This window comes from Neovison vison, chromosome 7, assembly GCF_020171115.1.
Source record: "Neovison vison isolate M4711 chromosome 7, ASM_NN_V1, whole genome shotgun sequence".
Classification (NCBI taxonomy): Eukaryota; Metazoa; Chordata; class Mammalia; order Carnivora; family Mustelidae; genus Neogale; species Neogale vison.
In genome coordinates this window covers 60,787,682-60,814,367 of record NC_058097.1, presented here as the reverse complement: position 1 = coordinate 60,814,367, position 26,686 = coordinate 60,787,682, and the positions used below count along the sequence as shown (strand labels likewise).

The 26,686-nt window shown below is 51.5% G+C and overlaps 1 protein-coding gene and 2 pseudogenes across 2 annotated transcripts; all 3 read left to right on the top strand.

Annotated features, from left to right (window-relative positions):
• Window positions 1–4,359: 4,359 nt before the first annotated feature.
• LOC122913420 lies at window positions 4,360–9,917 on the top strand (annotated as a pseudogene).
• An 8,562-nt stretch (window positions 9,918–18,479) lies between these two features.
• On the top strand, window positions 18,480–20,684 carry LOC122913419 (annotated as a pseudogene).
• Window positions 20,685–21,777: 1,093 nt separating this feature from the next.
• LOC122912194 (leukocyte immunoglobulin-like receptor subfamily A member 6) lies at window positions 21,778–26,519 on the top strand. 2 transcript variants are annotated; one of them, XM_044257649.1, is made up of 8 exons: window positions 21,778–22,060; window positions 22,217–22,252; window positions 22,457–22,744; window positions 22,891–23,193; window positions 23,447–23,530; window positions 23,947–24,249; window positions 25,760–25,810; window positions 25,954–26,519. In XM_044257649.1, the coding sequence occupies exons 1-8, from the start codon at window positions 22,027–22,029 to the stop codon at window positions 26,088–26,090; spliced, it is 1,236 nt and encodes a 411-aa protein (XP_044113584.1). In that variant the 5' UTR covers window positions 21,778–22,026; the 3' UTR covers window positions 26,091–26,519. The 2 variants fall into 2 exon arrangements, with proteins under 2 accessions (XP_044113584.1, XP_044113585.1); XM_044257650.1 differs by lacking the exon at window positions 23,447–23,530 and having other exon boundaries at window positions 21,779–22,060.
• Window positions 26,520–26,686: the final 167 nt, after the last annotated feature.

Here is a 26,686-nt window from a genome sequence, read left to right as displayed (position 1 = left end):
ATGCCTGCTTTGGGGCTCTCCTCCTCCCTCACAGAGATGAAGCCCATGGCTACATGAAGTCCCTGTCTCCTTGTGCTTGAGGATGTTGGCCCTGCCGACGCTTTTACCTTTGTCCTTTCAAGCTCCCTTGGGTAAGTAAAGCATCCCTCATTCATGATTCTGTATAAGCATATGTCCCAAATCTCTCTGCTTTTTTCTTCTGCTCAAAAGTCAGCTCCTGTCAACTTCCTTTGCTTTATCAGGAGATATGGAGACACAGATTTCAGGGACACATCCATGCATACCAGCAGACTGCTGCTCTATCTCTGTCTCTTTACAACACCTGAACACTGGCCCCTGGGACTGTTGTCTCACACATTCCTCACTGCTCTCTTTCCAGACTCATGGTATCCACCATCCCCCTGTTTCCTGGGTATCTGCCTGTTCTTATTTCAGCCTCTGTCTGGCATCAGACAAAGCATCCTCAGTGTTGTCTTCCAATTTTGTGTTCTGCCTTTCAGCTGCATCTTCTCACAGATGGAAGGATCAGTCACAGTAAGTTTTTGTTTTTTCTCTTTTACCTCCAGAGAATTGAATTAACTCACTTCCTGATTTCTATCTTCTTTCCATAATATAACTTCCTTATTGCTACAAACACTCAATGTGCTCCAATTTATCAGTAGTTCACATTTTAAAAATTAATTTATTTTTTTTCAGTGTAACAGTATTCATTGTTTTTTTTCCAATTTATTTATTTTCAGAAAAACAGTATTCATTATTTTTTCACCACACCCAGTGCTCCATGCAAGCCGTGCCCTCTCTAATACTCACCACCTGGTACCCCAACCTCCCACCCCCCCCCCGCCACTTCAAACCCCTCAGACTGTTTTTCAGAGTCCATAGTCTCTCATGGTTCACCTCCCCTTCCAATTTACCCAAATTCCCTACTCCTCTCTACTCATTGTTTTTGCACCACACACAGTGCTCCATGCAATCCGTGCCCTCTCTAATGCCCACCACCTGGTTCCCACAACCTCCCACACCCTGCCCCTTCAAAACCCTCAGACTGTTTTTCAGAGTCCATAGTCTCTCATGGTTTACCTCCCTTTCTAATTTCCCTCAACTCCCGTCTCCTCTCCATCTCCCCTTGTCATCCATGCTCTTCGTTATGCTCCACAATTAAGTGAAACCATATAATAATTGACTCTCTCTGCTTGACTTATTTCACTCAGCATAATCTCTTCCAGTCCCGTCCATGTTGCTACAAAAGTTGGGTATTCATCCTTTCTGATGGAGGCATAGTACTAAATAGTGTATATGGACCATGTCTTCCTTATCCATTCATCCGTTGAAGGGCATCTTGGTTCTTTCCACAGTTTGGCGACCATGGCCATTGCTGCTATAAACATTGGGGTACGGATGGCCCGTCTTTTCACTACATCTGTATCTTTGGGGTCAATGCCCAGTAGTGCATTTGCAGGATCATAGGGAAGCTCTCTTTTTAATTTCTTGAGGAATCTCCACACTGTTCTCCATAGCGGCTGCACCAACTTGCATTTGTACCACCAGTGTAAGAGGTTTCCCCTTTCTCCACATCCTCTCCAACACATGTTGTTTCCTGTCTTGCTAATTTTGGCCATTCTAACTGATGTAATGTGGTATCTCAATGTCGTTTTAATTTGAATCTCCCTGATGGCTAGTGATGATGAACAATTTTTCATGGGTTTATTAGCCATTTGTATGTCTTCGTTGGAGAAGTGTCCATCCATATCTTCTGCCCATTTTTTATATGATTGTCTGTTTTTTTTCTTTTTTTTCCAATTTATTTATTTTCAGAAAAACAGTATTCATTATTTTTTCACCACACCCAGTGCTCCATGCAAGCTGTGCCCTCTATAATACCCACCACCTGGTACCCCAACCTCCCACCCCCCCGCCACTGCAATGTTTTGTGTGTGTGTGTTGAGTTTGAGAAGTTCATAATAGATCCTGGATATCAACTTTTTGCCTGTACTGTCATTTGCAAATATCTTCTCCCAAACCGTGGATTGCCTCTTTGTTTTCTTGACTGTTTCCTTTGCTGTGCAGAAGCTTTTGATCTTGACAAAGTCCCAAAAGTTCATCTTTGCTTTTGTTTCCTTTGCCTTTGGAGACATATCTTGAAAGAAGTTGCTGTGGCTGATATCGAAGAGGTTACTGCCTATATTCTCCCCTAGGGTTCTGATGGCTTCCTGTCTCACGTTGAGGTCTTTTATCCATTTTGAGTTTATCTTTGTGTATGGTGTAGTTCACATTTTAAACATAAAATGAGTTTCCTATATTCCTGCCATTTCATGTCCTGGACTATGATTGACGAGTCTGCACGCAATGTTCCTGAGCTCTCCTTATCACATTGGGGTCCCTCTCTGATGTCCATTCCTGTTGGACACTCACCTCCTACACCCCTTAGTTCCAGATACAACTGCTTCCAGGGATGTCCTGAAGCTCAGGACTGTAAAGGGTGGGGGGTTACAGCCCCACTGACCTCTGGCATCCACTGTCACAACACAGCATCTGAGCAGGAATGTGTCTGGCAGGGATGACTGCCATGGAAGCCACACCCTCACACGTGGGCAGCTTCCTGTGCAGGGTTACACACACACACACACACACACATGGGACATGGCTCAGTGCTGGTGTATGGACTGAGTTATTGGGCATAGACATGCCAGGACCCACCCCACACAAGGTAGAAGGGTCACACTGCTTCCACAGTCAGTGAGACACTGGATGCCCTTCCTGCCTGTGATAATGTGGATGCCTGTTCTGGTCACCCAGAGGAGAAATCAAATTTGATGACCCCCCACTTGATCCCAGACACTGGGAGTCACTCAGCTTTCACTTCTTTTTCTGTAGTGGTCCGTGTCAATTTCAGAAAATTTTGTTTCTCGTTTTCTGCAAATACCTGTTTCTACTAATTTCAGAAACATTGTAAATAGCATTTCTCAGTGTTAAGAACACATGGGGTCTCTCAAGGATGTGGAGAACCAACTGCAAGCTGACAGGGTCCTTGCAGTCTCAGGAGTCTTGCCAAGGGCTAGCTCTCACAATCCCTGCAGTTCATTCACTACTTGATTGGGATCACATTAGCTCTCGCAGTCATGCTGACACAGACCTTGAGCTTGTCTGTAAATATGCTTTAGAAAAGTCTCTTGCTTTGAAGCAAGGCGGTCACCTGGCACTTGTGGTCCTCCAACCTCAACCTCCCTAATAAACATTCTTGTTATTGAAGTATAAAATAAAGTCTCTTAGGCATTTTGGGGCTCTACTGGGTCATCAGCCTGTGGAGAACTCCTGATCACAGTTTTCTCTCTCTTGTTTTTCTTAATTCCCACCGCTTTCTCTCAGTCTTCCCTGGGACATCTCACTATGATCAATGATCTAACCTGACTGTGGGGTCTGACACATGGACCTCTTTGGTCTTAACCACACCCCTCTTAATCAGGTCAGGAATCTAACAAAATTCATCCATGCACAATCTAGGTCCCACTGACCTCACAACCACTCTGAGGAGTAGAGTGAGGATAACATGCTACAGACCAGGTCACTGTGCTCACAGTCACTTGGGCAGTGGACACAGGAGTAATAATGACATGAGAATCAGCTTTGTCTCTCATATCAGAGCACTCACTCAAGTATTGTTCCTTATAGCTTACAGGCAAGACCCCTGGGTGAGGAGGATGTCTCTGTCCCTGGAACTAGGGGCAACAAAGAGCCAGAAGGGACTCAAAGAGGCATTTTCCCATGAATGGGGTGTGGACCATGTCACAGGAAATCATAGAAGTCTTTGGAGGCTGTGACAGAAAGAGAGCCCACACTCCAGGGCCAAGAGATGGTCTGTGTTCCCTTCCCTTTTTGCGTCTATTTCTCCTCTGGGCTCATTGCCACTGATATCTCAACCTGAGCCATTCGGAGACATCACACGAGTGTCTGAGCTGACATGAGCTCCCCAGCACGGCAGGAACCCATGTCCTCTGCAGCAGCTCTGGTTCTGGGGACCCGTCCATGGTGAGGACCAGGGTTGTGGGGATGAAGGAGACCCATGGGGGAGGCTCTGGGAGGGAAGGACCTGCCCTGGTCTCCTCACTTGATTGGGCATCACAGGGAGCCCCAGCGTGCCCCCGCTGCACCGTCATGGACACCGGAGCCAGGCTAGGCCCCTGGGCAGGGGTTGTTCACCTTCCTATTGTCATATCCTGCATACGTGACAACCCCATGATAGGACAACTACCTCTGAGAACCACACCTTGTATGTCTGCATGTCCTGTGGGCACCGTGGTCTCACCCTCTGGCACCGTGGTCTCACCCTCTGCACAGCCAGAGTGAGAGAGACGAGACACCATGACCCCCACCTTCATGGCCTTGCTCTGTCTCGGTGAGATCTGAGGGGGAAAGGGAGGCCTTATTTGGGAAGAAGCCACCGAAGAGTCAAGCCCTGGTCTGTCAGAGACCCCAGGCTCAGGAGGCTCATGGGGAGAAGGGTTCTGCTAGGATTCAGGGCAAACGTCTCACACGGACTGTCTTCCAGGGCTGAGTGAAGACCCCAGGATGCAAGCACAGGCAGGTGAGTCTGTCCCCAATGGTCCCAGTCCCACCTCCTCACTAGGGACAGGGGTCACCCAGCAGGCTGCTGGGCATGTAGAACAGCAGTCCTGGGCTGACCCAGGGGTACTTCTGGGGGTTTGGCGTTGAGTTGGTACCTGGGGATGGGGAAGGTCTGTGTCCCAGCCTCTGTTTCCTTCCAGGGACCCTCCCCAAACCCACCATCTGGGCTGAGCCCAGCTCTGTGATGCCCTGGGGGACACCTGTGACCATCTGGTGTCAGGGGAGCTTGGAGGCCCAGGAGTACCACCTGCATAAAGAGGGGGACTCATGGAATTGGGAAAAACGGAAGCCACTGGAGTCCGGGTACAAGGCCAACTTCTCCATCACATACATGACAGATGTATATGCAGGAAGATACCGCTGTGACTATGAACGCCCCAATGACTGGTCAGAATACAGTGACCCCCTGGAGCTGGTGGTGACAGGTGTGATCCCACTCAGAGTCCCAGCCTTAGACTCTGCCCTCAGGAAGGGGGTGGGCTCTCAGGTGTCTCCCTCTTACAGACCAGCCTGGGGATACCTTGGGGGTCTGACCCGATTTAACACCACCCCATCCTCCTCTCCTAGGATCCCAGGGCCAACCCAGCCTCTCAGCCCTGCCCAGCCCTGTTGTGACCTCAGGAGGGAACGTGACCCTCCAGTGTGCCTCACAGATGGGATTCCACAGATTCGTCCTGATGAAGGAAGGAGAGCGCCAGCCCTCCTGGACCCTGGGCTCCCAACCAGCCCCCCGTGGGGGTACCCAGGCCCTGTTCCCTGTTGGACCTGTGACCCCTAGCCTCAGGTAGATGGTCAGATGCTATGGCTATTACAGCAATACCCCCCAGGTGTGGTCGGACCCTAGTGACCCCCTGGAACTGCTGGTCTCAGGTGAGAAAGTCAGACTGTTGCCCCATCTGTGTTTTGAGGCACCTGACAGTTAACAGGGACTCTGCTCCCAGGGCCCAGAGCCCCCATCTGGGGCACAGCCTGTCTCTGCATCTTCTTCCGGAGCTGATGATCCTTCCAGATTGCCTTTATTACCTGAATGCCCCCGGCCATTGTCCTCCCTCCCCTCCCCCTAAAGGACCCATGCCCCAAAGACAGGGTGGGAGCGGGGACCACGGGGACTCACAGGTCAGAGTCACGGAGGGTGACGGACAGTGAGACCGAGGAGTCAGGATAGGAGAAGGGAAGTTTGGGGAAAAGCAGCCCCTGCCATCCACTGCTGGTCTCTCCCAGGTGTGTCAGGAAAGCCCACCCTGCTGACCCAGCATGGCTCTGTAATGATGTCTGGACAGAGCGTGACCCTCCAGTGTCGCTCTGATGTTGGCTATGACAGATTCGCTCTGTCCAAAGAGGGGGCACCTGACCCTCCCTGGCAGCTTGGCAAGCAGCCCCAGGCTGGGTTGTCTGGGGCAGACTTCCCCCTGGGCCCTGTGAAACCCTCCCATGGGGGCCGGTACACGTGCTACGGTGGACACACACTCTCCTCCGAGTGGTCGGCCCCCAGAGACCCCCTGGACATCCTGCTCACAGGTGAGGGCTCACAGCATTAGTCAGGACCCAGACGCTGCACAGGTCCTGCCAGGGGAGCCCATGGTGGTGGCTGGGATTGGGGTGGGGGGTTCCGGGGGGAGGGAGAGACAGAGAGGGACAGGGGATGTGATGGCACAGACTCGAGGACACAGACAGACTCCGTTCAGAACAAGGGCTGGACAGCCCCTCACACGCCCTTCCTCTCCCTAGGACAGCTGCCCTACACACACTCCCTCTCGGTGCAGCCGCGACGCATGGTGGCCCCAGGAGAGAATGTGACCCTGCTGTGTCTGTCACGGAGCTCTGTGGACACTTTCCTTCTGACCAAGGAGGGAGTAGCCGATCCCTTGCTGAGTCTTAGATCACAGTACCGAGCTGGGCAGCACCAGGCTGAATTCCCCATGAGTCCTGTGACCTCAGCCCACGGGGGTACCTACAGGTGCTATGGCTCCGCCAGCACCTCCCCCTATCTGTTGTCACAGCCCAGTGACCCCCTGGAGCTCCTGGTCTCAGGTGAGAGTCGCTGAGTCTGTCCCTCTGTGTCCCAACATTGTCTTCAGGGCCCTGTGTCCATGAGGGCTCTGGTCTAGGATGGGAGTGAGGGGCTCCAAGGGAATGTCAGCAGAGGGGTCTACCCCTCACAGTGCAGGAGGGAAACAGGGTCTTCCCACCCTTGCCCAACCCTCGCCCACAGCACCAGAATTGTCCCGGTGGAGGAGGGCCATTGGGGCCACAGGGCACATGAGGAGGAAGAGTGTGTGCTGTGATAAGGAGTCAGGGGAGGCTCCAGCCTCCCTCCCCACCCCACACTTCTGTCTTTTCCCCAATACCCTCTATGGGTCCCGGCACCACAACCACAGGCCAGGCTCAGCTGACTGTGAGTCACAGGGGCTGCTGTCCAGTGGCTTTTCTTCTAGGCTTTCAGAGATGCCAGGGAGACCTCGGGACTCCAGGGGCTCTGAGGCTGGTGGAGGGAGCTGGGGTGGTCATGGCAGAGGGAGGTGGAGGGGCCCAGTAGGGGAGGAGAAGTCAAGTGCAGTGGGGAGTCCTGCAGGCCTTGCACCTCACCCTTGCTGACCCCAAGAGGCTCTGAGGGTGAATGATGGTCTCTGTCAGCCTTAGTGGGTGGGTCAATGGGGAGCGGAGGCTGAGCTGCTCCCTCAGTTCAAGGGCCTCCGGAGGTGCTGGCTGGCACATGCCCCTCCCCTGTGTGGACCTCAGTTTCCCCAAGTCTAAAGGAGAGAGTCGTGGACAGAGTAGGTTTCCCATCAGACCATGACTCTGATCCTGGGAGAGGAGGGCTCATGGTGAAGACCCCCAGGTAGTGATCTATGGGTCCTTTCGCAACAATGACAGTGACGTTGTAGGGGGAGGGGAGAGAGGACAATGGCTGGGGGCATTCAGGTAATACGGGCAATCTGGAAGGACCATCAGCTCCGGAAGAAGATGCAGAGACAGGCTGTGCCCCAGATGGGGGGCCAGAACTCTGAGCTGGTGTCTGCACAGGAGACAGCATGAGGAGAACACAGGAAACCCACAGTTGTGTTTTAGTCCCAGCCCTGCCGCCTCCATGCTGGGTGACCTGAGACACATGAATAACCTCTTCTCTTTGTCTCAGTTTTCTGTCTATGGTGTGGGCGGTGGGGCAGCAGTCGTCTGCTGGGTGATTGTTGATGGATACAGAGCTGATTGCACAGAGCCCAGCAGGTTCCTGCCACACAGTAGGCGCTCAGTTAAATGGCATCACTGGCTCATTCATGGTGTAGCTCCTGCCCGAGGTCCCCACTGGTACCTGTACATCCTCATCGTGGCCGCAGTAGCCTTCATCCTGCTGCTCGGCCTCCTCGTCTGCCTGCAGGTTCAACACCAGGATCGGAGCAAAGGCAGGACATTGGGTGAGAAGGGAAGGGGGTGATGGGCTGCAGGGGTGGTGGCGGCTCCATGGGCCAAAGAAGGATGGGCTCAGGGCAGCAGCCAGAGGGAAACCAGAGTGGTTTGAAAGGCCAGCGTAGGAGGACACTTGTGCAGAATCTCAACCCAGAGAACCTAGAAAGAAACCCTGAGGTCAGCCCCACTGTGCCAATTGAAGGTTTTCCCCTCTTTTGATCTGGAGATATGGAGAATCACCCAGACAGTAGGTGTGAAGGGCGCCTTTCCCTGGAATCAAAAGGGGGAGGGGGTCATACCCTCCCAGCCTAGAGGGACACTGATCCCCAATGTCCTACAGGGGCTGCAGACCCAGAGCCCAAGGACAGAGGCCTGCACAACAGGTAACTCCTGCCCGCAGTCCCCCATACTCCCACCCACCTGCCCCTGCTATGCCCCCTAACACACTGTCTCCTCCCCAGATCCAGCCCAGCTGCTGCCACCCAGGAGGAGAGCCTCTGTGAGATGAAGGGGGATGCCCTGGTGGTGGGCTGGGAGGGTCTTGGGGAGGGGTTGAGGACTGAATTCCCACATACCCCTCAGCCCACTGCTGAAGCCCCAGTATGGCAGATGTCCTAAGTGGGAGGAGGGCAGAGTCTGTAGCTGTGAGAGGAGGGCTCAGGGAACTTGCCAAGAGACACACCCCGTTCTGTCCCAGCAGACACTGCCATGCAAGACACTCAGCCTGTGGAGGGGGTAGAGCTGGACCATCAGGTGAGACCCCCAGCCCTCGTGCAGACCCCCGGGCCCTTGTGGTACCAAACAGAATCCAGTAGACGCTTCTGTGTCCTCACACCACCCAAACTCAGTAGTGTCCTTCAGAGGCCCTTACACTCCTTGGGCACCCAGGATCAGCCCACTGTGATCTTGTGGGTCCTCCTCTGTGCTCCTCTTATCTGGCTCCCCAACCACTGCCTGACTACTGGTTGTTGGGTGCATGCCCATGTCTCAAGAGGGTGCATGAAGAAATTCTCCCACTGGTCACTAAGCCCCTTCATTCATTCAGCCAGCAAAAGACACAGGGAGCCCAGCATTTGCCAGGCTCCACCTAGTGCTGCTGGCATAGCTGTGAGCAAATCTGACCACCCTCCATGAGTTCATTTTGTGGGTGGTGGACAATATGCACGGAAGTGGGCAGCATCCTCAAGAGCAACATGTGGCCAGGGAAAATAAAGCAGGGTACAGAGTAGCAGGTGCAAAGGTCCTGAGGCAGCAGCATGCTTTATCAGGAGCATGGCCCATGCAGCTGCAACCAAATGAGCAAGAAACACTGTCCGGAATAGAATCAGAGCCAGAGTTGAATCACATGCCCCAGGGCTCAGGAAGCCCCTGGAGAGTTCACCAGGGAAGTGACCTAATGGGCAGGAAAGTTTGAAGCATCGCTCTGGCAACCATGGGGAAAATTGTCTGAGGTGGTCGAGGGGAATCAAGGAGACAAACCTCCCCCTCACTCTCTGTCCACAGCAGAACACACAAGATGCAGACCCCCAGGGACCGACGTACGCCCAGGTGAGCCTGTCAAGATCAAGATTCAGGTGGGGACTGGCCACTTCTCCTTTCCCTGTGTCAGAGGGATTACTGGACTCGGAGGACAGACAAGCAGAGGAAAACAAGCAGACAGACTGTCAGGTGGGTCCCTTCTTCTTTAAGCGTTCAGGGTCCCCCTCCTCAATCATAATCCTCCCCTCTCTTCCCCACTGCAGGTTGCTGCATCTGACACCCCCCAGGATGTAACCTACACCCAGTTTCACCCCTTGACTCTCAGACAGGAGACAAGGGCATCCCCTCCTTCCCAATTAGGGGAGCCCCCAGCAGAGCCCAGTGTGTATGCTGCTCTGGCCATGCACTAGCCCAGGAGGGGTCCTGACCCCACACTCCATGGAGGGGGTCCACAGGGACCCTGAAAGGCACAGGAGTTGCCCACAGTAGGTGTCACCTAATGATGACCCCAGCCAGCCTGGACTCTTCACATGGACCAGTAAGAACTCCTGGGACCCTCTGGGAGTCACTGATTCTGCCATCAAAGATAGTAATACCCCTACACTTTGGAAATCAAAGCAACAGACTTCCCAATTACCCAAGAATGAAATGAGAAGATCCAAATGGAAATGAGAGAAAGTTTACACTGAAGGACAGTGTAAATGTTACACATCAAATCTTTGAAATGGGAAAATAAGAACCAAGAACTAATCTATTAGAACAGAAAAAGACTAAAACAATTAATGGCAGAACCTATTCCATCGAGAATTTGGGAAAAGAATAGCTAGTTATTCCAAACAAAGTTAGAAGGCAGAAAATAATAAAGACAAGATGTAGCTAGTAATGAGGACAAATATAAAAATGGAGAAAAATTAATGAAGCTAATAGTGTTCCTTTTTGTAAGCAATGGTCACATTTATAAATCTTAGCCACAAAACTAAGGAAAGAGATAAAGAGAGGGAGGAGGTACACATCACCGTTATTATGATGGCATCCATCCTACAGACCTTAAATTTAGAATGGAACATTATTAACTCTTTTACGCTGATATATTTGACATGTAGATGAAATAGGTAAAATTCTCAAAATAGAAGCTACTAAATTGATGGAGAAGTAGAAATTATGTATCACCTTATGAATACATTGAATGCATTGACTGTGATTAAACTGTCCCCCATCTGAAGTGTGTGGAAACTGAGAGAAATGGAGTCAGAGTGGTGGCTGGCGGGCTGGACTGTGGAAATGGGGAGGTGTTGGTCAGGATTATAGACAGAAGAAGAACAAGGTCTCTACAGTTGTAAGACCACAAGTTCTGGGGATCTCATATACAGCATGATGACCGCAGCTCATAACACTGTATCCTATTCTTGAATGTTGCAAAGAGAGTAGATCTAAATGTTCTCATCACATACAAGAGAGGCAGCTGTGGTATGGCATGGAAGTGTGAGCTAACAGCATGGGGAGAATCATTTTGTTATATTTGTGTCTGTTGAGGAAGCTTCATTGGCAATTTCCTCCAAACACTTACCCCTTGAGGAAACACACACATGGTTACACACATGCATATACACACACCAAAATTACACAAACCTTTCCTGAGAATAAAAAGGGAGGAAGCAATATTGGATCAGGCCAGGGAACTGTGAACACCAAAAAACTGGCAAGGTAATTACAGAATGAAAAAGGGGCAGAAATTCCTCTCACGTAAACCTAGATGTACATCTCTAAACAAAACGTTCACAAATAAGATCCAGCAATAGGACTCTACATCATGGCCACACTGGATTTTGGGGGGAGGGAAGGAACAGAGTAGTTTAACTCAATCAATATAATCTGATACATTAACAGAATATGTAAAAATGACCATCTCACACACCAGAGGGAGGGGTATGGGGCGATGGTTGTAAAGGTCAAGGAGATTAAGACGTACCAACTTCCAGTTACATAATAAATGAGCACCAGGGGTGAAAATGACACTTTAGGGAATATAATCAGTAACATTGTAATCATTTTTTGTGTGACACATGGTAATTGGATTTCTTAGAGTGAGCACTGCCTAATGTATATAAATGCTAATTCACTATGATGGACACTTGAAACTAATATCACATGTTAACTATAAATCAAAATTCAAAAATGTATTATAAATTGGCTAATTGAACATAATAATAAAAATTTAAAATTAATAAATGATCTCAACAGATGCAGACAAAGCTTTTGATAAAACACACCAACAATTCATAATGCACACAAAATCTCATCCAAAATAAAATGGAGTTTCCAACAATTCATGAAGCCATGGTTAGCAATCAGCACCTGGCCTTCATCTTCAAAGGTGAGAAGTTGAAATCCTTCTCTCTGTGATGGGGATGATCCAAGTATGTTTCTTATGACCGTTTGTATTCAGCACAGCATTCAGTTCATATAATTGGAGGTACCAACCAATCCTTAAACCAGTTAGCATGGCAAAAATTAACAAGACAGGGAACAACAAATGTTGGTGAAGATGTGGAGAAAGGGGAACCCTCCTACACTGTTGGTGGGAAGGCAAATTGGTATAGCCAGTTTAGGAAACAGTGTGGAGGTTCCTCAAAAATTAAAAATAGAGCTACCCTATGACCCAGCAATTGCACTACTGGGTATTTACCCCAAAGTTACAGATGTAGTGAAAAAAAGGGCCATCTGTACTCCAATGTTCATAGCTGTAAGCACCTATTTAGCCAGAGCGATTCCATCTCGGTTGAATAGCCATCTTGTTGTTTGTGCAGTGAACTTAAATTGACCCTCCCCCAGAGAAACTTACTTAAAAGCAAGTCCAGGAAACCAGGAAAATGTAGTCATCTAGTTCCTGATAACACAGCCCAGAATACAAGGACAAGTCAGGCCAGATGGAGACATCTAATCAGTACGAAGTACTGTTTGTAACACTGAGAAGGTCTTGCCCAATCCGAAATGACTCCATCTTGGGAAGGACGACCATCTTATTATTCACACTGAATATGTTAACTGACTAAGCCTTCCCAAAAAGTACTGTTTGTAACAGTTTCTGGTATGGGATAATCTTAAATAAAAAGTCACCAGTCCAGATGGAACTAGCCAATCAGCAAGAGACACACAAACCTGGTGGGTTGAGATACCAAGATATGGGTTGCAGTTTCACCCAATAAAAGGTAGACTGTAAGATTGGGAGGGGTTTCTCTCTTTAGAGGAGGCCCTGACCGGTCAATCGATTCTTGAGCCTGTAGACTGGGGGTGGTCGCTCTCTTCAGAGATGGCCCTGCTCGGTCAGTCTGACTTCTAATGCTGGCATAAAATAGAGCTTTGCATAATTTTTACTTTGTCTCAGTTTCGTTCCTTTGATAACAGACCCTAACAATAGCAGCAATGGCCACAGTCGCTAAACTGTGGAAAGAACCAAGATGACCTTCAAAAGATGAACTCTTGCCTTTTTAATTTGTGTAAGGTGGTAACTCAATGGTTTTGATTTGAATTAATAAAATCTTGGAAAAAAAACATAATGATGACTCGAGGAGATTATGCTGAGTGAAATAACTCAAGCAGAAAGAGTCAATTATCATATGGTTTTGCTTACTTGTGGAGCATAAGGAAAGACATGGAGGACATGGGGAGATGGAGAGGAGAAGGGAGTTGGGGGAAGTTGGAGGGGGAGATGATCCATGAGAGACTGTGGACTCTGAGAAACAAATAGGGTTTTGGAGGGGAGGGGGTTGGGATGGTTGAGCCTGGTGGTGGGTGTTCAGGAGGGCAGGGATCCCATGGAGCACTGGGTGTGGTACATAAACAATGAATCTTGGAACATTGAAAAGAATACAGACATTAAAAGCAAAATTCAGACATAGGATCTATACTGACTGAGACAAATGAGAACATATGCCTTTAATGATTTACATTGATTAGCTTTCTAAATTCAACAACAACAGTATTTGGGCACTTCTGTTGAATGGTAGATGCTGAGAATACATGAAATGTAATAAAACCACTTTTCCTCGTCTAAAAAATAACAATGATGTATTTATGCTGCTTAATTGAATTTAAATTTAAAAAACAAACCTGGTGTCTTCTAGACATGTGGATGGCTCTTACTTTTTTTTCATTTATTTATTTTCAGCATAACAGTATCATTATTTTTTCACCACACCCAGTGCTCCATGCAAGCCGTGCCCTCTATAATACCCACCACCTGGTACCCCGACCTCCCACCCCCCGCCACTTCAAACCCCTCAGATTGTTTTTCAGAGTCCATAGTCTCTCATAATTCACATCCCCTTCCAATTTACCCCAACCTCCTTCTCTCTAACCCCCATGTCCTCCATGCTTTTTGTTATTGTAGCAACATGGACGGGACTCGAAGAGATTATACTGAGTGAAATAAGTCAAGCAGAGAGTCAATTATCATATGGCTCTTACTTTTTTATTCGAACTGATACCCTGTGTCCTTTGATTGAGGCATTAAGTCCATTTAATTCAGAGTCACTATTAAAGAAGATGTGGTTTATATATACAATGGAATATCACTCAGTCTGTATCACCTGTAACGTCCTGTTTCTGTAGATTGTTTCTTAGTGGTCCATGTTACGTTTGGGCTCTCTCTTTACTTCACAGAATCCCCCTTAATATTTCCTGAAGGGCTGGCTCGGTGGTCACATGTCCTCTCAGTTTCTGTCTGTCCTGAAATCTCTTCACCTCTCCATCAGTTCTGCACGACAGCCTTGCTAGGTGAAGGATTCTTGGCCGCATGTTCCTCTCATTTAGTAACTGAATGTGTCCCGGCTGCCCTTTCTTGATTGTCAAGTCTCTGTGGACAGGTGTGATGTTGGGGTGATGATTCTCCGTCCACAGGTTAGGAGCTTCTTGTCCCAACCTGCTTTCAGGATTTTCTCTTTATCTCTGAAATTTGCAATACATGTTGGGGTGTTGATCTATTTTTATATTGATTTGGGGAGGGGTCATCTCTACCTCTGGGACATGAATGCTTGTTTCTTTTTCCATGTTAGGGAAGTTCTCAGCTCTGGCTGCTCAAATACACCTTCTGCCCCCACCCCCAGTTTCCCGATAATTCTGATGTCGGTGTATTTCATAACATCCCTGATTTCTCAAGGCCTCTCCTCATGAGCTGTTAGTTGTTTGCCGCTCTTTCCCTCGGCTTCCTTCCTTCGCACCAACCTGTCTTCTACGTCACTCACTCTTTCTTCTGCCTCTTTTACCATCGCTGTTAGAGCATCCAATTTAGACAGCATCCGCTAGAGCATTTTTAATTTGGCCTGATTAGATCTCATTTCTGCACTAAGACATTCTCTAGTGTCTTTTATGCTTTTTTTCAAGCCCAGATATTAACTTGATCACCGTTATCCAGAGCTCCACCTCTGACATCTTACTGGTATCCATATGGATTACATCTGTGGCGGAGAACATTACCTCTGGTTCTTTGTTTTGTTGTGAATTCTCACTTTGAGTCATTTTGCCCAGACAAGAATGGATGAGTGAGTAAGCAGAATCAAAAATACCAAATATATGGGGTGCCTGCGTGGCTCAGTGGGTTAAGCCTCTGCCTTCAGCTCAGGTCATGATCTTAGGGTTTTTGGATCGAGCCCTGCATTGGGCTCTCTACTCACTGGGGAACCTGCTTCCCCCTCTCTCTCTGCCTGCCTCTCTGCCTGCTTGTGATCTCTCTCTGTCAGATAAATAAGTAAAATCTCTAAAAAATATCAAATATGACCGAAGCTGAATACAGACTAGACAAATCCGAAGAGGTCAGAAATGAAAACAGAAAAGGAAATAAAGGGATGGGGGTGATCTGCTTGTTCCTGAATGAATTTTACTCTGTGTTTGAGATTTGATACTTTTTTGACACTAATTTGAGATTAAGACCCTTGATCTCAAAATTGCAAAGAAAGCAAAACTTACATATATACACAAATAAAATTGAAGAGTGAAAGGAGGCCAGAAAAGACCAATATATGTATAAATTGTAGATGTAAGAAATGAAAGTTTAAACATGACTTAAATACAGTGTCAATTATCATATGGTTTCACTTATTTGTGGAGCATAACAAATAGCATGGAGGACAAGGGGAGATGGAGAGGAGAAGGGAGTTGGGGGAAATTGGAAGGGGAGGTGAACCATGAGAGACTATGGACTCTGAAAAACAATCTGAGGGTTTTGAAGGGGGGGGTGGGAGGTTGAGGGAACCAGGTGGTGGGTATTGGAGAGGGCACAGATTGCATGGAGCACTGTGTGTGGTGCAAAAACAATGAATAGTGTTATGCTGAAAAGAAATAAAAACTTAAAAAAATACGTGAATACTGTTATGCTGAAAATAAAAATAAAAAAAATGCATGTTGGGGGAAATTGGAAGGGGAGGTGAACCATGAGAGACTAGGACTCTGAAAAACAATCTGAGGGGTTTTAAGTGTTGGAGGGGTAGGAGATTGGGGGAACCAGGTGGTGGGTATTAGAGAGGGCATGGATTGCATGGAGCACTGGGTGTGTTGAAAAAATAATGAATACAGTTATGCCGAAAAGAAATAAAAAATAAATTTTAAAAATTTCAAAACAAATACATGTTGATAAAATAGGAAAATAATTAAAAAGAGAAACCAGAAAAAGGAGACAGAGGGTGGCCCTGTACTGTCCTTTACTGGGCTGTCACCCTGAGACCTGCTGCCCAGTCAGGAGTGGACCCATTTGGCCTATCCTGGAGGATAGTGGAAGGTCCCCATGTTCCAGTCCTCTGCAGGGTGCCCAGGCTGAGAGCATCCCCCAGTTGGCACAGCTCGGGGTTTGTGGTGAATCAAGCTGAGAGTCCCCCCCGGGCTCACTGACCATAACCAGTTTCCCAGCTCTGCTGCTTGGGATCTCTACCGTCTCAGGCACTATGCTATTTTGAGGCTCCTGGGATCCAGGGACCACACGACCCACCTAGAATTCTGCCTGTTTCATACCAAAAGCCCCTTTCAGGTAGCCATATATCTCACTGGAGATTTCTAAGGGTTCATATTTTGCCCTCGGGGCTATAACACTCCTTGGTGAAGGACACGTGGAGGCTCCCGCCCCCTGCATTTGTCTTTGTTATCTCCCTCAGATTCACGCCTCTGGACATCCCACCTTGAAAAAAGTGCTCACTTCTCCACTTGTAGAGTTCCAGGTATGTTTTTTTCTTACATCTCAGGTTGAATTCAAGGTGTGCAGAATGGATTGATAGTTACGTAGCTAAATTCAAGGGACTGGATGAGACAGGGCCCCACACTCTCCCACCATCTTGTCTCTTCCCTTCAATATTTCACATTCTTAGTGCAAAATGTGTTTCCCACATTCCTGCTGTTCCACGACCTGGACGATGACGGACCACTCTGCACACAGTCTTCCATAGCACTCCTTACATATCGGGGTCACTCTCTGATGTCCATTCCTGTTGGACACTCACCTCCCACACCCCTGAGTTCCAGACACAATTGTTTCCAGAGCTGCCCTGATTTCAGGACTGTAAGGGGTGGGTGGTCTCTGTCGCCCTCCCCTGTGCATCCACTCTCCGAACTTAACATCTGAGCAGGAATGTGCCCATCAGGGATTGCTTCCATGGGAACTGCATACCAACCCATGGGCAGACGCTAGTGGAGGGTGGGTCCACGGGAAAGAACCATTCCACACACACACACAGAGGGGATGTGGCTCAGGGCTGATATCTGGGCTGGGGCAGAGGGCAGAGACATGCCAGCGCCCACCCCACACATGGTGGAGGGTTACGCTGATTCCACAGTCACCCAGAAACTCGATACCCTTCCTGCCTGTGAGAATGTGGCAACTCTTTTGGCCACACAGAGGCGGAAATCATATTTGACCACCCTCAGCTGGACCCCAGCCTCTACTGGTCACTCAGCTTTCATCACTGTTCTGCTGTGGTCCCTCTCAATTCCAGAAACTCTTGTTTCTTATTTCCTGCAAAACGTAATGTAAACCATTTCAGAAACATCACCAATAGTATTTGTCGTCTGTAGGGATGCACAGGGTCTCTCGGGGACATGGATCTCTGGTCCACCCTGATTGTGGGGTCTGAACCATGGACCTCTTGTGTCTCAGCCACACCCCTCTTAATCAGGTCAAGAAATACCAATGATTGATTGCAACCACTGAGTGGGGTTCAGGGCAGCATGCTACAGACCAGGTGACATGTGCACGGTCACTAGGGCAGTGGACACGGCAGTAGTATTCACACCAGAATCAGCTTTGTTCCCCAAATCACAGCACTCAGCCATGAATTGCCCCCTACAGCTCTCAGAAAGGACCACAGTGTGGGGAGGATGTCTCTGCCCTTGGATCAAGGGACAGAGGAGCCAGCAGGGGACTCAGAGGTGTGCTCCCAGGAAATGGAAATCGACAGACTCAGAGGAAAATAGAGAAGTCCACAAGGCTGTGCAGATGGAAAGCCCACGCTCCAGGGCCAGGAGAGGGGCTGTGTTTCCTTCCGTATTTGCCCCTATTTCTCCTCTGGCCTCATTGCCACCATGATTTCATCCTGAGACGAGCAGATTTGTCACAGGTGTGTCGGTGCTCACATGACCTCTGCAGGGCAGCCTGAACCCACATCCTTTGCAGCATTCCCTGGGTCTGGGGACCCTCTCCATGGTGGGGACCCCGGATGTGCTGAGGAAGAAGGCGACCCATGGGGCAGGCTCTGGGAGGGAAGGACCTGCCCTGGTCTCCTCACCTGGATGGGGCACCTCAGGAAGCCACGGGGTCCACCCGCTGCACTGTCATGGACACCAGAGCCAGGCTGGGCCTGGGGAGGGGTTGTTCCCCTTCCCGGGGGGCTGCTGATGTGACAACCCTGTGACATGCAGGACAGGCCTCCATGTGGCCACAACCTGTGGTATTGTCTGTCACAGTGGGGCCTCCGTCTGCACAGCCAGAACCAGGGAGAGGAGACGCCATGACCCCCACCCTCAATGCCCTGCTCTGTCTTGGTGAGATCTGAGGAGGGGAGGGGACACCCTACTCTGGGAGATACCAGCCCCACATCCAGGCCCTGGTCTGTCAGAGACCCCAGGCTCAGGAGGCTCATGTGGAGGAAGGGTTCTGCAAGGATTCAGGGCAAACCTCTCACAGGGACTCTCTTCCAGGGATGAGTGTGGGCCCTAGGCCCAGAGTGTAGACAGGTGAGTCTGTCCCAAGGGGTCCTAGTTCCACCTCCTCACTGGGGACAGGGGTCACCCACCAGGCATGGGCGGGGGGAGAAGAGAAGTTCTGGACTGACCGAGGGGGACGTCTGGGGGTTTGGAGCTGAACTGGGACCTGGGGGTGGGGAAGGTCTGTGTTTCGGCCTCCGTTTCCTTCCAGGGACCCTCCCCAAATCCACCATCTGGGCTGAGCCAGGCTTTGTGATGCCCTGGGGGACATCTGTGACCATCTGGTTTTGGGGTGGGGCTGGAGGCCCAGGAGTACCACCTGCATAAAAAGGGAGAGTCAAGGGTCTGGGACAGACAGAAGCCACTGGAGTCCAGGGACAAGGCCCAGTTCTCCATCACACATGTGACAGATGTACATGCAGGAAGATATCACTGTAACTATTTCAGTCCCACTGGCTGGTCAGAGCCCAGTGACCCCCTGGAGCTGGTGGTGGTGACAGGTGCGAGCCCACTCAGGGTCCCAGCCCCAGGCTCTGCCCTCAGGAAGGGGGTGGGCTCTCAGGGGTCTCCCTCTCACAGCCCAGCCTGGGATAATGTGGGGGTTCTGAGCCCCATTTCACATGTCGCCCTCCTCCTCTCCTAGGATCCCAGGGCAAACCCGGACTCTCAGCCCTGCCCAGCCCTGTTGTGACCTCAGGGGGGAAAGTGACCCTCCAGTGTGCCTCACGGATGGGATTCCACTGGTTCATCCTGCTGAAGGATGAAGAAGGTCAGCCCTCCTGGACCCTGAACTCCCAGGCAGCCACCTGTGGGGTGACCCAGGGCCTGTTCCCTGTGGGCCCCATGACCTCCAGCCTCAGGTGGACGTTCAGATGCTACGACTATTACAGCAACACCCCCCAGGTGTGGTTGGACCCCAGTGACCCCCTGGAGCTGCTGGTCTCAGGTGTGAAAGTCTGACTGATGCCCCATCCATGTTTGAGGCACCAGACAGGTAATGGGGACTCTGCTTCCAGGGGAGCCCCAATGAGAGGTTGGGTGAAGAGACCACAGGGACTCACAGGTCAGAGTCACCGGGAGTGAGAGTGAGACCCAGGGGTCAATCAGGAGAAGGTGAAGTTTGGGGAGAGGCAACTCCTGCCATCCATGGCTGGTCTCTCCCAGGTGTGTCGGGGAAGCCCTCCCTCCTGACCCAGCATGGCCCTCTCATGACCTCTGGACAGAGACTGACCTTCCAGTGTCGCTCTGATGTTGGCTACGACAGATACGCTCTGTCCAAAGAGGGGGCACCTGACCCTCCCCAGCAGCTTGGCGGGCAGCCCCAGGCTGGGCTCTCTGGGGCAGACTTCCCTCTGGGCCCTGTGAGACCCTCCCACATGGGCCAGTACACGTGCTATGGTGGACACACCCTCTCCTCTGAGTGGTCGGCCCCCAGTGACCCCCCTGGACATCCTGCTCACAGGTGAGGGCTCATGGCATCTGTCAGGACTGCAGATTCTGCACCAGTCCTGCCAGGGGAGCCATAGGTGGTGGTGGCCTGGACCAGGTGTGTGGAGTCCCCAGGGAGAGAGACACACAGAGAGAAGGGGGATGGGAAGGGACAGACTCAAAGGACACAGACAGACACAGTTCAGAACAAGGGCTGGACATCCCCTCACATGCCCTGCCTCTCTCTAGGACAGCTGCCCTACACATCCTCCCTCTCGGTGCAGCCACGACCCACAGTGGCCCCAGGAGAGAATGTGACCCTGCTGTGTCAGTCACGGAGCTCTGTGGGCACTTTCCTTCTGTCCAAGGAGAGGGCAGCCCATACCCCACTGTGTCTTAGATCACAGTACTGAGCTGGGTAGCACCAGGCTGAATTCCCCATTAGTCCTGTGACTTCAGCCTACGGGGGCACCTACAGGTGCTACGGCTCCGCCAGCACCTCTTCCTACCAGTTATCACAGCCCAGTGACCCCCTGGAGCTGCTGGTCTCAGGTAAGGGGCCCTGACCCTGTCCTATCTGAACTCTGTCAGCTCAGGACACACATCTCAGGAAAGCCTGACACAGTAACACATGTGGAGGTCACGGGGGCTCCACAGAGGAGGGTCCTGCTCTGGAGAGGTTGGGAAGACTTCCACAGTCTGCCAGAAACTGAATGTCATTCCTTCCTGTGAAGACCTGGCCATCCACCTGAACTAGGAGAGGCAGAACTCAAGTTTGATCACTCCCAGCTTGACCCCAGGCACTGGTGGTCACTCAGGTTTGGCCTTTGTTCTATTGAAGTCCCCCTGAATTTCAGAAATGTTTGTTTCTCTTTCCTGAAATAGGCTGTTGTCAATAATTTCAGAAACACAAGTAGCATTTCTGAGTGCTAACAGCTCATGGGTTCTCTTGAGAGATGCATCACTGGTCCACCTTCACTGTGGGATCTGACCCATGGATCTCTTTGGTCTTAACCACACCCCTCTTAATCAGGTCAGGAATCTAATAAGAGTCATCCCATCCACATTCCACGTCCCACTGACCCCCAGAACCACACTGAGAGTGGGGTTAAGGACAGCATGCTACAGACCAGGTCACTGTGCTCACAGTCACCTGGGAAGAGGACACTGGAGTAGTAATGACATGAGAATCAGCTCTGTGTCCCATATCAGAGCACTCACCCAAGTATTGTTCCCTACAGCTTATAGGCAAGACCCCAGGGTGGGGAGCACGACTCTGCCTCTGCAACAAGGGGCACCGAGGAGCCAGGAGGGACTCACATAGGCATGTACCCATGAATGGGGTATGGCCCATGTCACAGGAAAATAGAAAAGTCCTGGAGGCTGTGACAAGAGGAAAGCCCATACTCCGGGGTCAGGAGAGGGGCTGTGTTTCCTTCCCTAATTGACCATATTTCTCCTCTTGGCTCATTGCCACCATGACCTCGACCTGAGCCATTCAGAGACATCACACGAATCTCTGTGCTGACATGAGCTCCACAGCACAGTAGGAACCCATGTCCCCTGCAGCGTCTCTGAGTCTGGGGACCCATCCATGCTGAAGACCAAGGGTGTGCTGGAGATGAAGGAGACCCATGAGGGAGGATCTGGGAGGGAAGGACCTGTCCTGGTCCCCTCACCTGGATGGGGCATCTCAGGAAGCCTCAGGGTACACTTGCTGCACCGTCATGGACACCAGAGTTAGCTGGGCCCTAGAAGGGGCTGTTCCACTTCCTGTGGAACTGCTGATGTGACAACCCTGTGACAGGCAGGACTGATGTAGGCAAAGCCACACCCTGTGTGTCTGTCTGTCCTGTGGTCACAGTAGGCCCTCCGCCTGCCCAGCTGCAACCAGAGAAAGGAGACACCATGACTCCCACCCTCACAGCCATGCTCTGTCTCGGTGAGATCTGAGGAGGGGACGGGACACTGTAGTCTGGGAGGGATCTGCCCCACAGCCAGGCCCTGGTCTATTGGAGGCGCCAGGCTCAGGAGGCTCAAGGGGAGGAGGGGATCTTCTAGGATTCGGGGCAAACCTCTCAGAGGGATTTTCTTCCAGGGCTGAGTGTGGGCCCCAGGACCCGAGCCCAGGCAGGTGAGTCTGTCTCTAGGGGTCCCAGTCCCACCTCCTCACTGGGGACATGGGTCACCCATCAGGCAGCAGGGGATGGAGAACAGTAGCTCTGGGCTGACAGAGGGGAATGTCTGGGAGTTTGGGGCTGAGCTGGGAGCTGGGGGTGGGCTGAGCTGGGAGCTGGGGGTGGGGAAGGTCTGTGTCCCAGTCTCTGTTTCCTTCCAGGGACCCTCCTCAGACCCACCATCTGGGCTGAACCAGGCTCTGTGATGCCCTGGGGGACATCTGTGACCATCTGGTGTCAGGGGAGCCTGGAGGCCCAGGAGTACCACCTGTATAAAGAGGGAGAGTCAAGGGTCTGGGACAGACAAAAGCTGATGGAGCTCCGGGACAAGACCAAGTTCTCCATCACACACATGACAGATGTACATGCAGGAAGATATCACTGTAACTATTTCAGTCCCACTGGCTGGTCAGAGCCCAGTGACCCCCTGGAGCTGGTGGTGGTGACAGGTGCGAGCCCACTCAGGGTCCCAGCCCCAGGCTCTGCCCTCAGGAAGGGGGTGGGCTCTCAGGTTTCTCCTCTCACAGCCCAGCCCGGGGATACTGTGTGTGGGGGTCTAAACCCCATTTAACACCACCCTCTCCTCCTCTCCTAGGATCCCAGGGCAAACCTAGCCTCTCAGCCCTGCCCAGCCCTGTTGTGACCTCAGGAGGAAATGTGACCCTCCAGTGTGCCTCATGGATGGGATTCCACAGGTTCGTCCTGATGAAGGAAGGAGAGAGCCAGCCCTCCTGGACCCTGGTCTCCCAGTCAGTCCCCACTGGGGGAACCAAGGCCCTGTTCTCTGTGGGCCCCATGACGCCCAGCGTCACGTGGACATTCAGATGCTATGGCTATTACAGCAACACCCCCCAGGTGTGGTCGGACCCCAGTGACCCCCTGGAGCTGCTGGTCTCAGGTGAGAAAGTCTGACTCTTGCCCCGCGTGTTTGGAGGCACCATTAGAAAAAAAAAAAGCCACCACCGTTTTGAGACAGGTTAACGGGGACTCTGTTCCCAGGGTGGCCCCAAAGAGAGGGTGGGGGAGGGGATCATGGGGACTCACAGGTCAGAGTCACGGAGGGTGATGGGCAGTGAGATCTGGGGATCAGAACGGGAGAAGGGATGTTTGGGGACACGCAGCCCCTGCCATCTATGGCATGTCTCTCCCAGGTGTGTCGGGAAAGCCCACCCTGCTGACTCAACAGGGCCCTGTCGTGACCTCTGGACAGAGCCTGACCCTCCAGTGTCACTCTGGTATTGGCTACCACAGATTCCCTCTGTCCAGGGAGGGGGCACCTGACCCTCCCCGGCAGCTTGGCCGACAGCCCCAGGCTGGGTTGTCTGGGGCAGACTTTCCCCTGGGCCCTGTGAGACCCTCCCATAGAGGCCGGTACACGAGCTATGGTTGACACACCTTCTCCTCTGAGTGGTCGGCCCCCAGTGACCCCCTGGACATACTGCTTGCAGGTGAGGGCTCACGGTGTCAGTCAGGACATCAGAATATGCTCAGGTACTGCCAGCTTGTGGTGGCTGGGACCAGGTGTTGTGGGGTCCCCAGGGAGCGAGAGACAGAGAAAGACAGGGGATGGGAAGGGACAGACTCGGAGGACACAGACAGTCTCCACAGAGCAAGGGCCCGACAGCCACTCACCTGCCCTTTCTCTCTCTAGGACAGCTGCCCTACATACCCTCCCTCTCAGTGCAGCCGCGACGCATGGTGGCCCCAGGAGAGAATGTGACCCTGCTGTGTCAGTCACAGAGCTCTGTGGACACTTTCCTTCTGTCCAAGGAGGGGACAGCCAATCCCCCACTGCGTCGTAGATCAAAGTCCCGAGCTGGGCAGCACCAGGCTGAATTCTCCATGAGTCCTGTGACCTCAGCCCACAGGGGAACCTACAGGTGCTACGGCTCTTCCAGAACCTCCGCCTACCTGTTGTCACAGCCCAGTGACCCCCTGGAGCTGCTGGTCTCAGGTGAGTGTCCCTGACGATGTCTTGTCTGAGCTCTGTCAGCTCAGGACACACATCTCAGGAAAGCCTGAAGCAGTAACACATGTGGGGACCGCAGGGGCTCCACAGAGGGTGTACCCGGGGTCCCCCATCCTGCAATCTTGGCAGAGTAAGGAGTAGGGGCTGCGTGGGGGGTGAGTGAGGATGATGATGAGTAGAAACGCCTCCCACTCACCTCCTGTCCCTTCATAGCAGAATCTGATGGTGTTGTCAGCCCCTGGGTACACTCTCCTGGACAGAATCATCCCCACCTGCGGGCACCACTCTGCTGGCCCCCCCCCTGTTCTCACCTGGGTGCCTCCAAGCTCCGTGGGGCACACGTGAGACCCAGGAGGGGCCAATCCCAGCTCACAGGAATCCCCAGGGAGGCTGCACCCTGTGTCCATGTGCACTGGTGTCCACTCTCCTTTTTGTGTGGTCACTGGTCCAGTGTTCTGGTGTCTGCTTCTCACACATTCTAGAGCAACACGTGCAGAAGATGACAAAGGGAATTCAGGTGACAGGGACGCCAGACTCAGAAACCATCCTCCTCCTGTGTTTATTGGGGTTAGATGGATTCACAAGGTCCTTGTGGGACACAAGCTCTGGGCACTCCCTGGTCTTAGCACGTATTCAATGAGTCTCATTTATCTTTTTTGTTTGTTTATTGGTTGGTTGATTTATTTACTTATGTAGCTCTTCTTCCCATCTCCATCCACACTGCATGCGAGCAATAACGGTGTTCCTATAACCCAGTGACTGACCGTCGCCTTTCGTGGATACATATTTATATGCCTGTTATAGATGTGCGCACACAGATGTCTCCCTCCCTCCCTCCCTCCCTCCCTCCCTCCCTCTGTGTGTGTGTGTGTGTGTGTGTGTGTGAGTGTGTGGTGTGTGTCTGGCACTGTGGATATCTGTAAGTATTTGAAGAATGAATTAATGAACACATCCAAGGAGAAATACTGTAGGTACAGAATAAAGTGCAGACCCTGAAGGAAGGGAGCTGGTTGACATGGAGGGACAGGGACCCAACCCCAGATATCGGCCCCTCTGTTCTCCTGACAGTCAGGAGCCCCTGGCACCAGCCCCTCATCCATGGCTGCTGCTGGGACCTCGGCTACTGAGTGAGTGGGAACTGTCATCTGCAGGGACATGAGCCCAGGAGGTCTTGTGTCCCAGACTGAGCAGAGGACATGCGAGGACATGATGATTTCTGTGCTGGGAGTCCACTTTTCTCTACAAACCTGACCTGGTGGGGCACAGTCAGAATCAACCCCAAGTGACTCAGAAGCAGAGTCTGAAATCAAAGAGAAAAGGAGGCTGAAGGAATCTAGTGAGGAGAGCAGAGGAAAGCACCCTAGTGCAGAGAAGGGCTAGTTCAGGAACTGTACAAAAACCACATAGTGACAGGCTGAGGGATAGAGACACAGAGCAGAGGACAGGCTGGACGGGGGTCTCTAACTCCTTCCATCTGCTTCCATCTTCCCTGCAGAAGCAGCTGGCACTGTGAGCCCACCCCAAAACAACTCAGACCCCAGCAGTGGTGAGTAAGAGAAAGTCCCAGTGATGGGGCTTGTATGGAGGGAGTGTCCTGTGTGGGGAAGCAGGTCCCCTGGGTGGACATACAGGATCATGGGTGATTTGGGTCCTCTCTGACCTCTGCAACCTCTCTGTCCTAATTCCTAGCCTCAGACTCCAGAGATTACATGGTGGAGAATCTGACCCGCATGGGCGTAGCTGTCTTGATCCTGGTGGTCCTTGGGATTCTGCTGCTAGAGGCTCAGCACAGCCAGAGAAGGACCCCAGACACAGCCAGGAGCTAAACAGGAGGGGGAACAAAGCCTCCATCCCATGTGGCAGAGCTGTGGGCATGCATCCCAGGTGCCCAGAGGCGTCTGTAGGAAAACCTGAAGCTCACCCTTGTTGATCTGTCTGCTGACAACATCAAGGGGGTGCATGGTTCAGATGCAGGACATGTCTGGCCTGCTCCCTGTCCAGGACTCGTCCCCCATGACCTGTGGTGCTTTCCCTCCTGCATTATTGGACATCCTGGTCTTGCCCCTCCTTCCTCATCCCTGAGAGTTGAGGGTTTGTAACACAAGGCAGTGCTGACTCATAATTTCCTAGAGAGGCAGCTCTGGTCCACCTTCGTGGGATACATTTTCCTTCACTTTCCATTTCCACCTTCCCTGATGTGCGCTATTGTCCTCCATCCCTCAGCCAAAAATACAGACTCTGCTTTCATAAGTAAATAAGTGGGTGAAAATCAGGTCCGCTTTGGAACAGATGAATCCAAAACTGTTCCCTGAACCTTCTCTGGACTCACAGAGCTCTTCTGTCCTCATGCGGCAACACGTGGTGGAATCTTCCAGAAACACCATCAGTTTGAGTGAGCTCAGGGGCATTTAAGGTGTAGCCA